Source organism: Stigmatopora argus, chromosome 11 (genome assembly GCF_051989625.1).
Source record: "Stigmatopora argus isolate UIUO_Sarg chromosome 11, RoL_Sarg_1.0, whole genome shotgun sequence".
Taxonomy (NCBI): domain Eukaryota; kingdom Metazoa; phylum Chordata; class Actinopteri; order Syngnathiformes; family Syngnathidae; genus Stigmatopora; species Stigmatopora argus.
In genome coordinates this window covers 12,871,951-12,887,383 of record NC_135397.1, presented here as the reverse complement: position 1 = coordinate 12,887,383, position 15,433 = coordinate 12,871,951, and the positions used below count along the sequence as shown (strand labels likewise).

The following is a 15,433-nucleotide window of genomic DNA, read 5'->3' as shown; positions in this document are numbered from 1 at the left end:
GAAGTTCTGACCCATTGTCTTTGCCACTGGACCACAGTGACTTCTGAAATGATGTGATTGGAAGTTATATCTATCCTTTTCATTACCTCAATAAACAATTTGAGAATTGCAAAGAGTGGAATTGAACTCATTCCTGATTTGAACTTGAGTCCACCTGAAGTTCTGACCCATTGTCTTTGCCACTGGACCACAGTGACTTCTGAAATGATGTGATTGGAAGTTATATCTATCCTTTGCATTACCTCAATAAACAATTTGAGAATTGCAAAGAGTGGAATTGAACTCATTCCTGATTTAAACTTGAGTCCACCTGAAGTTCTGACCCATTGTCTTTGCCACTGGACCACAGTGACTTCTGAAATGATGTGATTGGAAGTTATATGTATCCTTTTCATTACCTCAATAAACAATTTGAGAATTGCAAAGAGTGGAATTGAACTCCTTCCTGATTGGAACTTGAGTCCACCTGAAGTTCTACACCCATTGTCTTTGCCACTGGACCACAGTGACTTCTGAAATGATGTGATTGGAAGTTATATCTATCCTTTGCATTACCTCAATAAACAATTTGAGAATTGCAAAGAGTGGAATTGAACTCATTCCTGATTTGAACTTGAGTCCAAATGAAGTTCTGACCCATTGTCTTTGCCACTGGACCACAGTGACTTCTGAAATGATGTGATTGGAAGTTATATCTATTCTTTTCATTACCTCAATAAACAATTTGAGAATTGCAAAGAGTGGAATTGAACTCATTCCTGATTTGAACTTGAGTACACCTGAAGTTCTGACCCATTGTCTTTGCCACTGGACCACAGTGACTTCTGAAATGATGTGATTGGAAGTTATATCTATCCTTTTCATTACCTCAATAAACAATTTGAGAATTGCAAAGAGCGGAATTGAACTCATTCCTGATTTGAACTTGAGTCCACCTGAAGTTCTGACCCATTGTCTTTGCCACTGGACCACAGTGACTTCTGAAATGATGTGATTGGAAGTTATATCTATCCTTTTCATTACCTCAATAAACAATTTGAGAATTGCAAAGAGTGGAATTGAACTCATTCCTGATTTGAACTTGAGTCCACCTGAAGTTCTGACCCATTGTCTTTGCCACTGGACCACAGTGACTTCTGAAATGATGTGATTGGAAGTTATATCTATCCTTTGCATTACCTCAATAAACAATTTGAGAATTGCAAAGAGTGGAATTGAACTCATTCCTGATTTAAACTTGAGTCCACCTGAAGTTCTGACCCATTGTCTTTGCCACTGGACCACAGTGACTTCTGAAATGATGTGATTGGAAGTTATATGTATCCTTTTCATTACCTCAATAAACAATTTGAGAATTGCAAAGAGTGGAATTGAACTCCTTCCTGATTTGAACTTGAGTCCACCTGAAGTTCTACACCCATTGTCTTTGCCACTGGACCACAGTGACTTCTGAAATGATGTGATTGGAAGTTATATCTATCCTTTGCATTACCTCAATAAACAATTTGAGAATTGCAAAGAGTGGAATTGAACTCATTCCTGATTTGAACTTGAGTCCAAATGAAGTTCTGACCCATTGTCTTTGCCACTGGACCACAGTGACTTCTGAAATGATGTGATTGGAAGTTATATTTATTCTTTTCATTACCTCAATAAACAATTTGAGAATTGCAAAGAGTGGAATTGAACTCATTCCTGATTTGAACTTGAGTACACCTGAAGTTCTGACCCATTGTCTTTGCCACTGGACCACAGTGACTTCTGAAATGATGTGATTGGAAGTTATATCTATCCTTTTCATTACCTCAATAAACAATTTGAGAATTGCAAAGAGCGGAATTGAACTCATTCCTGATTTGAACTTGAGTCCACCTGAAGTTCTGACCCATTGTCTTTGCCACTGGACCACAGTGACTTCTGAAATGATGTGATTGGAAGTTATATCTATCCTTTTCATTACCTCAATAAACAATTTGAGAATTGCAAAGAGTGGAATTGAACTCATTCCTGATTTGAACTTGAGTCCACCTGAAGTTCTGACCCATTGTCTTTGCCACTGGACCACAGTGACTTCTGAAACGATGTGATTGGAAGTTATATCTATCCTTTTCATTACCTCAATAAACAATTTGAGAATTCGCTCGGAACCAATTGCGTTCGCAAGTAGGGGAGCGTCTGTAATTGATGTCCCAGTATTGATCAACACATATTTTTACAAACTACACTACCTGACCTGCAAATACAGTAGAGATTCCCTCTTCGTAAAGTAATTCGACATTATATTCTCATCCTTAATTTTACCCTGGCAGGCTATTCAGGACCATAACAACCAAGATAAAGACTCAAGGACAGGTTCTTCCCAAGAGGCGTCACCATACTCAACTCGACCTAATCAAGATTTATCTTGTACAGCACTAAAAACTAACCACTTCAGTAACTTTTGTATGTAGTACTTATTTATGTGACCACTTATTCATTATTATTAGTACTTGTCTATGTTGACGACTTATTTACTACTTGTTTATTTATTATTATTTATTACTTATCTGTTCATTTGTTTGTTGTTGTTTTGACTACTTATTGATTTATTTGTCTTTTTATTTGTTGTTCTTATTTGTGCACTTTGTGGAAAAGCATTAAATCTAATTTTACTGGCATAATGACAATAAAAAGCATTCAATTCAATTCAGTCATTTAATAAGGTTTGGTGGTTGCTAGCTATTTGCAAATAATGTAACCGTAATCAAAAAAATACAGGAAGTAAATGATTTGTGTGGACAAACTATTTGCTCTTGGATACAATTTATAATCCTGTTCACACGAAGTACTAGTTACAAACTAGAAGCTCTTTTTTCATGTCATGACTGGGGAATGTAATGTTTTTAGGAAAGTAAATTATAGCTGTGATCAGATCATGGCCGACAGAAGTAAGTGGCCACTAGAGTGCATTAAATACGGTTTAAGTCAGTGGGAATACAAGAGGGAGTGCAGTTGACTTCAGCAGAAGTAGAACCCACCCTTTCTGTCTCCCTGCTGCTTTCTCTCTCTTTTGTCTTTCTTTAAATGAGTTCATCACACCATGAGGGTCCGCGCTGCTTCAGTATAACGTTTTGGTCCCCTTTGTGTGCTCGGAGAGCCTCAATTGAAGCAACATTTATTATTTTGACCTCTTTCCAGCCCTCAGAGGGGGGTTCTTCTTTGGGAACCCTTGGACACTGCAGACATTTTGCGTATCCCGCAGAGAGAGGAGACAAGCTTCTTTTGCTTTGAAAAGATTTGTTCCAAGAGAGCGACAAAAAAAGGAAAAAAAAAGGCAACTGGAGCTACAAGGAGCTTTGAATAGGCCTGGGAGTCAAGGCAAAATGGGGGATCATAGCTAAACTAGCTTGTTGTATTTTTTTGGGATGTGTCTGTACAATTTTAGCCCATCAAAGTTGAGTATCCCAAAATGCCCGCCTTTTCCTTGTTATGTCATTAACATTAACACTGAGCAGTATTCTGTTTTTACCTATGGTTGCCGAAAAGTCATCTGAAAAAATGAACATCTTGTGATAAGAGACAAAAGGCAGAGTCATTGAAAGTGAGAAAAGGCTTCAAATCATCCAACTGATGACTTTGTACTGTAAAAAGGCTGAATCCATGTACTTCACGCTTAAGCATATTGTCAGTTTTCCTTTAATACTTCATTTACGTGATTCTATTTCATAACGGCACATGATTTTTTTCAAATGATAGAAAAAATTCCACAGGTGTACTCCATAATAGTCTATTAAAAAAAATCTTGCATGTTCTACGGCCATCCATCAATTTGCTGCCCAAGTTCACTTGTCCTGAAAACTGGCTTTTCTTTTCTCCACAAATGCAGTCATGCCTTCTTTGCGATCATCCTAAAAATCAGAAGTGTAACATTATGTATCTCCAATTTCTATATCCCGGAATTGTGCTCTATTACCGTAGCAAAAGTTGCATGGAACAAACGCTTTTCCAAACGATTCCCCTCCGCCAATGTCAGTTCATAGGCTGAAATGTTGACCAGGGATAAAACAACATCAATTTAAACTTCTTTGATATTCATAGTAAATATATGTATCATTTAAATGAGACCTGACCTGCATTAACTGCCTCTTTGGCCATAGCTGACACCAGTTTTGAATTAGCAGCGATTTTCTCACCGCATTTGACTGCTTCCGACACCAGCTCCTCGACAGGGAAAATTTTACTCACCAACCCTATAGTCAGTAACACAAAATTCAAATCTTTAATGAACGCAAAAAGCCAAATAAGTCAAAATACAGTGATAACTCACCTTACGAAAGACCCAATTAACTAATAATCCAAGTTATTAAACTGCCTTTACGTAAAATTTTGGTTTCCGAATTCGGAAGAAAATTCAAGTTACCAAACGCGAAATCTCAAAAGTTCGAAATAAACTTGTAGTATCCTGTACTTTATTTTGAAATTGGCGTGATAATGTTACTCTCTCCGGGCTTTGTGTGGGTTTTCTCCGGGTGTTTCTGTTTCCTCCCACATCCAAAAAACATGCATGGTAGGCTGGTTAAACACTAAATTGCCATTGGGTATGAGTGTGAGTGTAAATGGTTGTCGGGACAATGACAACAATCGACAGCTGTTAAAAGTTGACACTATTAACCCTTTATGGAGTGACTGTTTTTGGTCATCTAAAAAATATCTTCTTTTTTTTAACTTAAAATCTTTGACCCTCTATATTTTTGGTTAATAAAAAAAATAGTAGCAAACATTATATGCATATTTTTAATTATGAATCATTATTGGATTTTTAAAAAAATATTTTCCTGTAAGAATACAACGTTACTAATAATAATTCAAGTAATATAAATAAAAACGTCCACGACCCTTGTGAGGATCAGCGGTACAAACAAAATAATGCATGCATAAAAATAGAAATATACATTGCTTACAGCCCCAAGTATTAATCTTAAATTAGTACTATGATTTCTTTAAAAGTATTAAACCCATTGCACTGTATTAATGGTGATAGATGTCCAATTTCCCCCGACCCTAATGAGGATAAAGCGGTTCAGAAAATGAGATGAGATGAGATGTCCAATTGATTTAAACTGGGAAATCTGATTGTGAAAGCTCATGCTATTGATGGCATAAGACATCCAATCCGTTTTGACTGGGAGGGGCCAGTGAGTTAAATGAATGCCCTGTAAGTATTGGCAATAAAAGCATTAGATGTTATGTTGCTACTTGTTTAGAAAGTAATTCAACACACGCAGTCTCGAAAATAAAGAATCAAGGTTGAAAGTTGTTTGTTTTTAGATCAATTTCAGCGCAAGTGATTCCAACTTTCAAAGTACAAGTAGATTGTCCTTTTACCTACCAGACTGCTTAGCTTCTTGGGCATTAATTTTGTCTCCGGTCAGCACCATCTCCATGGCCAGGGACTTGCCCACTGCGCGGGTGAGACGCTGAGTGCCCCCCGCCCCTAGAGGGAGACATCGAGGTAAAGTAAGCTCCAATTAAGCATTGTGATAGACTTGTACATGATTTCACAGCCTTACCAGGAATGGTCCCCAACAGTATTTCGGGTTGGCCAAACTGTGCCTTCTCCCCAGCATAGATGATGTCACACATCATGGCCAACTCGCAGCCGCCTCCCAACTGAAAAAACGGAGAAAGGGAGAAGCAGCTATCAAAGGCTTAAAACATTCACTTTCGCTGTGTTTCGCATATTTTTGCCCACTGTCCAAAATAGACACTCACGGCAAATCCATTGACAGCCGCAATCACGGGCTTCTTCACCGTAGAGACTCGATTCCAGTGTGCTAAAAAGTTACCGCCGTAACACTCCTGGAAAGTTCGATTCTGCATTTCTTTTATGTCTGCCCCAGCTAAAAAAGAAAAAAAAGAAAGAAGAAAAAACAACACTTTAAGAGTACAGCGAGTCCTCAAGTTACGAACAAGTTCCATTCCTATACTGGCATGGGAAGGGAATTTGAATGGGTCAGATCTTAAAGTTGAAATTTACATCAAAATACTTAGTATAAATTAGTAAAATACTACATTAAAATGAAAAAAAAACAAGATGATGTACTCACCATTATTACACAACTAATGAAAAGGAAACCTAAACAGCTAAATTGCTCACATCTTCTCAGTCCAGTCGAACATGCGATGCGTTTAGCGACTCTCATAGTTAAGATACGCCCTATTTAGATTTTTCTTAAGTGGGAGAACTTAAAGAATTGGCGGCTGACCATAACCACAAAGAGCTTCAGTTTCCTTTACATAAAAATAAGCAACAAAAAGACTTTAATCTCATAATATTACGATTTGAATCTTGTTATAGTACAATCTATGAATTCATATTTCAATTTTAACCTCATAATAGTTAAATTTTAATCTCTTAATATGGAGATTTCTCTCTTGGATTATTACGATGTATGATGTATTGTAATTTCCCGCGGCACACTAGTTGGGAAACACTGTTGTACAGAAGATCAGTGCTGAATGATACGATACGAGGAATAAAAAAGGAAAATAAAACTATGGCCAGTGTATGTATATAGTAATTTGAAATCTTTTAAAAATATTTTGTATAGTTAGTTTAGGTCTCAATTGGTTCTAAATGTTACATTTGCACTGAGAATGCCAAGCTTTTTCTAGTACTTTTTTCTTTTGAATTTCTTTTAGGTGTTTGAGCTTTAAAAAGCCCTTCAAAATGTCTCTTTTAATTTGAAATATTTGTAGGTAGTATTACTTTATTTCAATTTTAGATTTAGATTTTTAAGGTGGCACAAAATGTTTTTTCAAGTTTCAAATCCCTGGGTTAAGCGAGTTTCTGTTTTTTTAATGTAATAAATACAGACAGCAATCATTGGAATGTCTAGCGCCATCGATGGTAGCCAATAAGTTGTTGATGGCAATTTTTTTTAACCTTCACCTGAACCAAATAAGATGGAACTGCACAAAGCTGCCCAGTCAAACCGGTCTTTTGCTGTATTTCAATCAGTGCCAGATCACTCAGTCAAATGGATTTGACATCAGTTAACATTGACCTCACCTGCAAACGCTCTGTCGCTGCCGGTGAGGACAATGGCGCCCACGCCTGCGTCACTCTCGAAAGCGTCCAAGGCCTGACCCACCTCCTTCATCAAGCCGTCACACAGTGCGTTGAGAGCTTTTGGTCGGTTCAGTTGGATGAAACCCACATTCATGTTTACGCCACGCTTTTCCACCTTGATATACTCATAGTGGGCACCTGCAGGGGCCACAAAAATGACTAATTCAGTCATACGCAATTGCCGTCATGTTTTGTAGAATAACTGCCTCTGAAAAAAATACATTGCATCATATTTTTTAAACATAACATGACTAAATGTTCAAAGTGCTTCCTAGAGGTAACTTGATAAAGATGAGAAGCACTCCTGCAAAATTGACGTGAAGTACGTTTTAACACGTACAGTGAAGGTGTTTTGAAAACAAGCGATTCAGTGATATATTGCAATATTACAGTGCACGATTCTCATATAAAAATCCGTCAGAATCTCTGAAAATTAATAATAGGTGGCCACATTTCCACTCCCATCTACTAATTGGTAGAAACAAGCCACTGCATCTTGCAATCTGGCAAAATAACAGCACAAAGGAGTGCGCTGGGGTAGTAATCATGCTTGCACGCACGAGGGTGCTGTTTTACAGCTGAAGTTTTTTCATATTTAGAATCCTGCATTTAAACATTCAGAAAATGTCATAATGAAGGCCATATGTTAAAACATATGACAAAAAACATGTTTACTTTAGTGCTGAATTAGGTTTTAGAAATAAACTGATATAAATATCTGTATTTTGGTCCATTTGAATTTTTTCCCCAAAAATATATAAAAATCAGGGCGGCCCAGTGGGGTGAGTGGTTAGGGCGTCGGCCTCACAGCTCTGGGGTCCTGGGTTCAAATCTAGGTCATGTCCATCTGTGTGGAGTTTGCATGTTATCACGGTTTCCTCCAACATTCCAAAAACATGCATGGAAGGCTGATTGGACACTCTAAATTGCCCCTAGGCAAGCTGGGATTGGCTCCAGCACTCCCCGCGACCCTAATGAGGATAAAGCAGTTCATAAAGGGAAATGAGAGAGATGAGATAAAAATCGCAACAATTGTCTTAAAGTCTAGCATCGGTATTAATCGGGATACGAATCGTATCGCCAGATATGAGGCAAAACACACCCCTAGCATACAGTAACCCCTTTATATAATGTTGTTGAAAACAACGTTGCTTAATTCATATTGTAATTTAGTTTTGCAACATGGGCAGCAATACAGAGACGTTTGCAGGGATAGAGTTGCGCAGTCTTACTTGACATTGAACAATCCACGTGTTGTTTGAAAACACTCACCCGAGCTGCACAGGCGAATGGCGGCGACAGAGAGCAAGGCGGGGGCTCCCCGGCTCGGTTTGAGCAGCATAGCAGCATTTCGGCAAATAAACGCCATGATCGCTTAAAAACTGTCAAACAGTTGCCTGTCAACTTTGGACTACACTGGTATTTCCTGGTATATTTCTTCTTCTTCGACTACGAGTCGCCTTCTGAAACCACAACCCAGCTATACTGCCCTCTAGCAGACGTACACGTTACTACTCCGATAGCCGCTGAATGGTGTACTAAAATACATATAGCACATTTAAAATGGAAAGACACTAACTAATAACTAAAAATAAATACGAAAATAATAATTTATTGTACTTTGACAAATCAAACACGTAGACGCGTTAACGCATGCCACTAACAGGCCAATCCAGTCGATAAGAAGGCTATAATTTCATTTATTTATTTCTATGACACCAAAGCGATGCTAGCGTGCACGCGCGCGCTGCTCGCTCCCGCACCCGCATCCTGGTGAGCGCACCAGCATCCTTCGAGCATCCAACCTTTTTGTGTTAAAGATAATCAAGGGACAAGGTAAGAACTACCCACTGGGATGATATCATAGCAATGGAATAAGGATTGTTTGAATTATTACCATAAAGGTTATTATAAAGGCAACAATGAGCTACTGGATAATTAGCATGGTGAGATTAAAATGCATTCCTCAATGAGTGAGGATGGTGGTCGTGCAGTTTGCACATTTTGTTCAATATACCAAAATATGTCATATTTAGGCCATTATTGTCAATAATGTGCAGTATAATTCCAAAAATGTCCATGTATATGATTCTTTTGTTGACGCTGCATGTGTGTTTTGACACATTCGTGCGGATGGGTACTCTTTGTCGAGCAGGCTTGTTTATTATTTGATGGGATCTGATTATTATTTTAGTTTTTAAATCAAAAAGGCAATGTGCACGACATTGTTATTGCATTCATTCAAAGCAGACCAACGTTTTTTTTCCAGAAATAACATGCTTAATCTACATGTTGTTATCAATACCCTCATAGCTGTTATTCAAAAATAATTGACTTTTCTGTTTACACGTGAAGGAATAGCCCAAAAAAATCAGTGATGTGGCAATAATGAGAATCATAACGCTTACCAAGCATTCAAATGCAATTGATGTCTTTCCACTTGGAGCCTCAAGAGTGGAATGCTTGACATATTTCTACAAACTGGATCAAGTTATTTGCATTTTTTTAAACATTTTTTTCGTCCAGGAAACACCTCTGATATTGCTTTTTGTGCATGTTTTTAGCCTCTTCTTATTGAGACATGTTGACTGACCTGAAATTTAAAAACAACCTATTTTTCCATTAAAATTATAGATTTGCTTATTTTTAATGGTTTGCTACAATTCATTAACCATCTTTAATTGATGTGTTTTTCTATTGTGTAATCATGAAGCCCAGGACTATAGAGTAAGTGCCATAGAAAATTAAACTGCCAATTACCGTAAAGCACTAATTCCAACATAATGACATCCTAGTAACATAGCCTTCTTGCAATCCTATCCAGATGAACCAGATGCTCGTAACCTGCTGGATTTTCCTCCTTCTCTCTTCATTCCTGTGCGAGCCCGCACTGTGTAAAGGGGGACGCGGGGGTTCTCGGGGATCGTCCAGGGGAACCTCCGCCCGCAGCTCCACGGCGGGATCCTACCGCGGAGCGGGCGGCTACGGCGGCCCACGTTCTCGCTTCAGATCGGCGGGCCGAACGTCCCCGGTGCGGGTGGCCGCCGCCGCTGCTGCGGGGGCCGCGGTGGCTCTGACGGCGGAAAAATGGTACGCGTCGGCCTACCGTCGCAGCAACGCCGATTCCGACGATGATCTGGATTATTACAACAGGACTGGTTACTTTGATGCCCATATGTCTGGCTCCACTGTGAGAGCATCCGTCTGCCAAATGTTCACTATCACCATGGCAACACTTTCCTCCAAATATACTCTCTTGTGGGACTCCATGTTGTAGATGAGTTTGTAAGGAGAATGGCAATGAACTTGCATGTCATGCAGGGGAAGTTGGAAATGACAGGAAAGACTCTTGCAAATACACTGTCTAACCACAAAGGGAACGCTGCACTGTCTACTTATACTTAACGCACTAACAAAGCACTAATCACCAATTTTCACACCTCAAACACCAGCTTGTGTTTATGCAGGTCCAAACGGGTCAAAAAAAGAAAAAACAGTAACAACAACAAAACTCAAGAGAGAAGAATAAACAGCCAATACGTATATACATATTTCTATTCGCCAGCCTAAAAGAATCATCCTGATCAAAATTTTTCATTAGTAACTTTTAAAATATTTGTCTTTGTGGATTTCCATGACCAAAACCATGTCTGCAAATCTATTCATATTTCATAAGAGCCCAATTGGGTTTGAGGTCATATCAGAAGAAAGGCTAATATTTATTTTTCAAAATCTGTATATTTGTGAGTCAGGTGTAAAAGTATGGTGCTGCTAAAATTGTAGATGTATCGAAAACATTTATTTTCTCTTATTTGGAGCAGAAAACCTTCCTTAATTTATATTGCACTTCCTTAATCTATATTGTCACTTGTGGACTGTACATGGACCGTCTTAATGCAAATAAACACTTTTAAACCAAGTCTTGCATTTCTAGGCTTTTTCGTTCAAATCATACCTTGATTATGATTTTTTTATTATTTATTTTTACTTATAAAGTATAGATGTCCAAGTGCATTCATTAAAATGTGGTCTTTCAGTCCAGAATAACTTGGCCTAGCTCTCCTTTCCTAAAGGCCCGGATGAAGTCGTACGCAGCTGCTGGGTAATTGGGAACGGTGACAATAACATTGCCTAAAGAAGAATAAACATAGTTATTGTCACATGAATGACACAATACCATATTGATTATTACAATACCATAGTCCTAGATAATAAGGCATGCGTGGTTTGACCTATATGAATAAATAAATAATAGCCTCAGTTTGCTTTGACAAAGCTGCTATCCTTAAGAACACTTTACTTTGAGTCTTATGTTGAGGTTGGCATTTTTAAAACTCCTTTAAAAAACTAATTGTTACACATAGACCACCAAAGTCATCATTTCTCAAAAGTGCAGATTTCAAGTTCCAGGTTTTTTTAATTGGTGAAACACCATGGAAAACCAGCTATGATCGTTTTATTTTGATGGTGGAAAATATATTTATGCCTATCCATGGGTGAACACTAGAGGGCACTCATGTTCTTGGAACAGCTTCCTCATGGTTTAATAAGCAATATTTTACATCTAATGCTTTGGAATGTAAATGAATTATGTCAATTAATTGACATAATGTACGAGCATTTAAAAAATACGTGTACATACTGCAGATTCAAACACAAAAAAGTGTTTTTTTTTCTTCCCTAAATACATTTGCTGGATCTTGAAGAGATGCAATAAAAGCAACACATTTTTTTCTTTTTTAGTTGTCTATAACCAAAGTATTTGTATTGAGGGTATTCTTTCTTACCCACTCCAGTGAGAGCTTTGATGCGCTGAACCTTCCTAAGCTTCACGGCAATGTGTTTAAGGACATATTGGATGTCATCACTGGGCTCTTGCAGGCCATATTTTTCCACATAACTTCACACACAGACCAAAAGAACCAAAAACCTCAACACTGATCATGTGGTAACAAGGCAGGTATTTTTCTTACCTGAACTTTTCAAGACGATTCAAGGAATACAGCAAGTAGTCAGCGATGACATCTTCACCCACTAAATGATCCAGGATAGTTCCTGGACAGAAATAACACAAGAAGGTTTTCCAATGCAATTCAATATAAGTTCAAATTTAGCAACCGTTATTGAGCCAAGATACAGATTTGACATAACAAAAATCTCAGTTTTCAATTATTCTTACTGTAACCATACAACAACTTGTGATCAATGAGCATATTAATTGAGAATGACTGATATAACATTAACAAAATCTGCTCACGGCGGCCCGGCTGATGAGTGGTTAGCGCCTCTGCCTCACAGTTCTGGGGTCCTGGGTTCGGATCCAGGCCGGTCCTCCTTTGTGGAGTTTGCATGTTCTCCCCGGGCCTGTGTGGGTTTTCTCCGGGTACTCCGGTTTCCTCCCACATTCTAAAAACATGCATGGTACGCTGATTGGACACTCTAAATTCCCCATAGGTATGAGTGTGAATGGTTGTCCGTGTCCTCGTGCCCTGCGATTGGCTGGCCACCAATTCAGCGTGTCCCCTGCCTCCTGCTCGAAGTCAGCTGGGGTAGGCTCCAGCACCCCCCGCGACCCTTATGAGGATAAGCAGTTCAGAAAATGAATGAATGAATAAATCTGCTCACCACATAATGCTAGCTTCATGCCTGTTTCCACATTCTCTATCTTCGGCGGAAAGACTCCAGGTGTGTCCAGTAAGTGCATAACAGGTCGTTCACACACCTATGAATGATATGCACACTGTATAATGCTATTTTTGAAACCAGAAAAACACTGACCTGAATCCTAGTGAGGACAGCTCGCGTTATGCCAGGCTCTCCGCCGACTCGAGACGCACGGCCTGAATGAAATTTGACGTTTTGACTAATTTCACTCATTTTTAAAACATGATCATTTCTTTTGATATACCTTTTTTCAAATGTGTCCTTCTTAGTGAGTTGATAAGTGATGACTTTCCCACATTGGGTACTCCAATTATCATCAGGCAATAATTATGACACTTTAAAAAACCCGTTAAAGCACATGAGATTAACAGAAAAAGGCTTGTAGTTTAAATAAGTGTTATGATTTATAATAGGTTGCTTGCTTGTAATATTTAAATTTAGTATCCTGATTCAAATGACTTTGTTTTTTAATATTTTGGGGTTTAATGTCCACATCTTTACTTTGTTCGCACCTCTTCTCTGTTAAAGCGATGCGAGTTCGTGATCAACTCCAAGACTGTCGGCACCAACTGCACAAAAAAAAGACCACAATCAGCTTTTAATGTACAAAATTATTAAGGTTATTGAATTTGGTGGGTTTTCCGGCGGAAGATTTCGCATACCTTTGTGATACTGTTATCTCGTTGCTTTAGACAGTCAGTAAAATGAACATGATTCACTCCTTTAGAATTGAGCTCTTTCAGGATCCTCTGCAGGTAGAAAAAGAGATTAGCTCACTTTTCAAACCTTAAACAGCTACTTTCCCCATACCAGTTTTGAACCCTGCGGCTTATGGTTGTGTCTATTTTTTTAAAAAAAATTACAGGATAATAACCTGCATGCCTTTTTGTGTAAATATCTCACTATACAATGTGGCTCATGTGTGCCTTGTATATGAACAAATGTAGTTTTGATATCAAATTAGGTGGGTAGGCCTCTTAGTCAAAAATAAAATTACAGTAATTATATTTTTAAAATGAAAAAGACAAGTCCTATTTCTAAAAAAAATGTGTTTAGACATTTTCACATATACTGAGCTCATTCAGCTGCAATATAAAATTGGCAGTGGCTCCTTAGCCGGTAACCGGTCCAATAGTCCCAGGGGCTATTTAGCCGGTAACCGGTCAAATAGCCTATATGGCCCCATATGGCGATTTAGCCGGTAAGAATTCTGTGTGGGGTAAGTAGTAAGAAACTACGGCTACAGAGCCACTGCCTAAATAATAGTCATTAAATCCCTATTCACCTAATGTTAAAATCTATCAATTGGCAATAACACATCAAATTTCAATAAGATTGGTTGAATGGTTTAGAAAATCCCCTATTCACTCAGTGTTAAATAATAGGTTACCGGCTAAATAGACCTTGGGACTATTTGACCGGTTACCGACTAAGGAGCCACTGCCTATAAAATTGCCTGTAACTAAGTCATGACATTTTCTATCGTTCCATTTGAACTGATTCAGATTTTCTTCATTAAATTACTGAAAGCAATTCAGAACATATAATAATGAACGCAACCATTTCTGAACATAATTAATGATGCAGTTTTTTTAAGTTTTCCATGAAAACAAACAGAACCTGTTTATCTGACAGGTCAGCCAAATCCATCTTGTTAAGCACTAGCAAATGGGGCTTCACATCCAGAGTTTCATGAAACATCGGGTTTCTTCCAGAGAAGGGAATGTGCTTCATATTAAAGATATTTTCGAAACAGCATTTAAGCACAAACGTCAATTCAAAAAATATCAAATAATAAAAAGGATATTCGAGCGTCGTGGATTTCAACGATGCAGTCCACTTTCTTCAGACTGGCTCTCATCTGCTTCATTCCTGCTCGCGGACACGAAAACAACTCACGTAAAAACTTGCGTTTAGGATAATACTGCTTATTTTATAATTATGTAGTGTACTTGTAATCACCTTTAGCCATGTGTCCCGGGAACCAGTGAGCCACTTCTCTGCTTCCAAAGTCAAACGTGCTTCGAAATTTAGCGACATTGTACAGTGATCGGTACAGTTTCATGATCGTTATTAATTTGATTTAATTCTACATCGGCAAGCATCAGTATTAATTTCACGAGCAAATTGAACAAAAAAGAAACAAACTACAAAATTGACATGATGCGCACCACTGTTTACAAACCGACTCAGAAATATTTTCCTGTTAATGGTTCCGGTAATCTTCCTCGTTTGAAACTAATGGAGCAGCGTGTGTATTGCTGCCCTCTGCTGACTACTAAATGAAATGCTACTCATAAATAGGAAAGGAAAATAATTTTGTAACGCAATGAATGAATGGGGTTTTATTTTATTTTAATATCATTAATTTACATCCGACAGCCTAAGTGTTAACAGTGTTTAGAATTGACGGTAATAGACGTCTAATTAATTTGGACCGGGAGGGCCACTGGCTGAAGATGATTATTGAATGACATCTATTTCAATTCAAATATATTTGACATCTATCACTGTGAATGGCATTCTTTGAATTCGTGAATGACACGACTGGAAAAATTGTAAAAGTCTTACGATTTTTTTTCGAGAGAAAAAACATGAGCAAACACAAGTTAAAACTTAGTGGAATTGTGTCAAAATGTAGATGTGAAAATTCAGCAC

General features: G+C 38.1%; 3 protein-coding genes across 4 annotated transcripts; 1 reads left to right on the top strand and 2 right to left on the bottom strand.

The window, feature by feature from the left end:
• Positions 1-2,680: 2,680 nt before the first annotated feature.
• echs1 (enoyl CoA hydratase, short chain, 1, mitochondrial) lies at positions 2,681-8,566 on the bottom strand. The gene is made up of 8 exons (XM_077613410.1): positions 8,384-8,566; positions 7,052-7,249; positions 5,752-5,879; positions 5,550-5,649; positions 5,369-5,473; positions 4,110-4,229; positions 3,953-4,020; positions 2,681-3,887 (listed from the first exon to the last, which is right to left on the bottom strand). Exons 1-8 carry the CDS (start codon positions 8,478-8,480, stop codon positions 3,822-3,824), a joined length of 882 nt encoding a protein of 293 aa, XP_077469536.1. The 5' UTR covers positions 8,481-8,566; the 3' UTR covers positions 2,681-3,821.
• Positions 8,567-8,849: 283 nt separating this feature from the next.
• sprn (shadow of prion protein) lies at positions 8,850-11,030 on the top strand. Its single transcript, XM_077613411.1, has 2 exons — positions 8,850-8,947; positions 9,936-11,030. The coding sequence occupies exon 2, from the start codon at positions 9,936-9,938 to the stop codon at positions 10,386-10,388; it is 453 nt and encodes a 150-aa protein (XP_077469537.1). The 5' UTR covers positions 8,850-8,947; the 3' UTR covers positions 10,389-11,030.
• mtg1 (mitochondrial ribosome-associated GTPase 1) lies at positions 10,889-14,995 on the bottom strand. 2 transcript variants are annotated; one of them, XM_077613407.1, is made up of 11 exons: positions 14,738-14,995; positions 14,583-14,647; positions 14,396-14,500; positions 13,438-13,524; positions 13,288-13,344; positions 13,020-13,110; positions 12,890-12,951; positions 12,737-12,833; positions 12,085-12,166; positions 11,899-12,011; positions 10,889-11,242 (listed from the first exon to the last, which is right to left on the bottom strand). In XM_077613407.1, the coding sequence occupies exons 1-11, from the start codon at positions 14,838-14,840 to the stop codon at positions 11,145-11,147; spliced, it is 960 nt and encodes a 319-aa protein (XP_077469533.1). In that variant the 5' UTR covers positions 14,841-14,995; the 3' UTR covers positions 10,889-11,144. The 2 variants fall into 2 exon arrangements, with proteins under 2 accessions (XP_077469533.1, XP_077469534.1); XM_077613408.1 differs by lacking the exon at positions 11,899-12,011.
• Between the last annotated feature and the right edge of the window lie 438 nt (positions 14,996-15,433).

What these genes read in the sequence shown, in the direction of transcription:
- sprn (XM_077613411.1), top strand. Translation starts at nt 9,936, where the DNA reads ATGAACCAGATGCTCGTAACCTGCTGGATTTTCCTCCTTCTCTCTTCA.
- mtg1 (XM_077613407.1), bottom strand. Translation starts at nt 14,840, where the DNA reads ATGAAACTGTACCGATCACTGTACAATGTCGCTAAATTTCGAAGCACG. An exon ending in CATGAAGCTAGCATTATGTG is followed by an intron (nt 12,167 to 12,736) that starts GTGAGCAGATTT and finishes ATTTCTGTCCAG; the next exon opens with GAACTATCCTGGATCATTTA. An exon ending in CAAAGCTCTCACTGGAGTGG is followed by an intron (nt 11,243 to 11,898) that starts GTAAGAAAGAAT and finishes ATTCTTCTTTAG; the next exon opens with GCAATGTTATTGTCACCGTT.
- echs1 (XM_077613410.1), bottom strand. Translation starts at nt 8,480, where the DNA reads ATGGCGTTTATTTGCCGAAATGCTGCTATGCTGCTCAAACCGAGCCGG. An exon ending in CATTCGCCTGTGCAGCTCGG is followed by an intron (nt 7,250 to 8,383) that starts GTGAGTGTTTTC and finishes TGGCCCCTGCAG; the next exon opens with GTGCCCACTATGAGTATATC. An exon ending in ACTGTTGGGGACCATTCCTG is followed by an intron (nt 5,474 to 5,549) that starts GTAAGGCTGTGA and finishes GTCTCCCTCTAG; the next exon opens with GGGCGGGGGGCACTCAGCGT.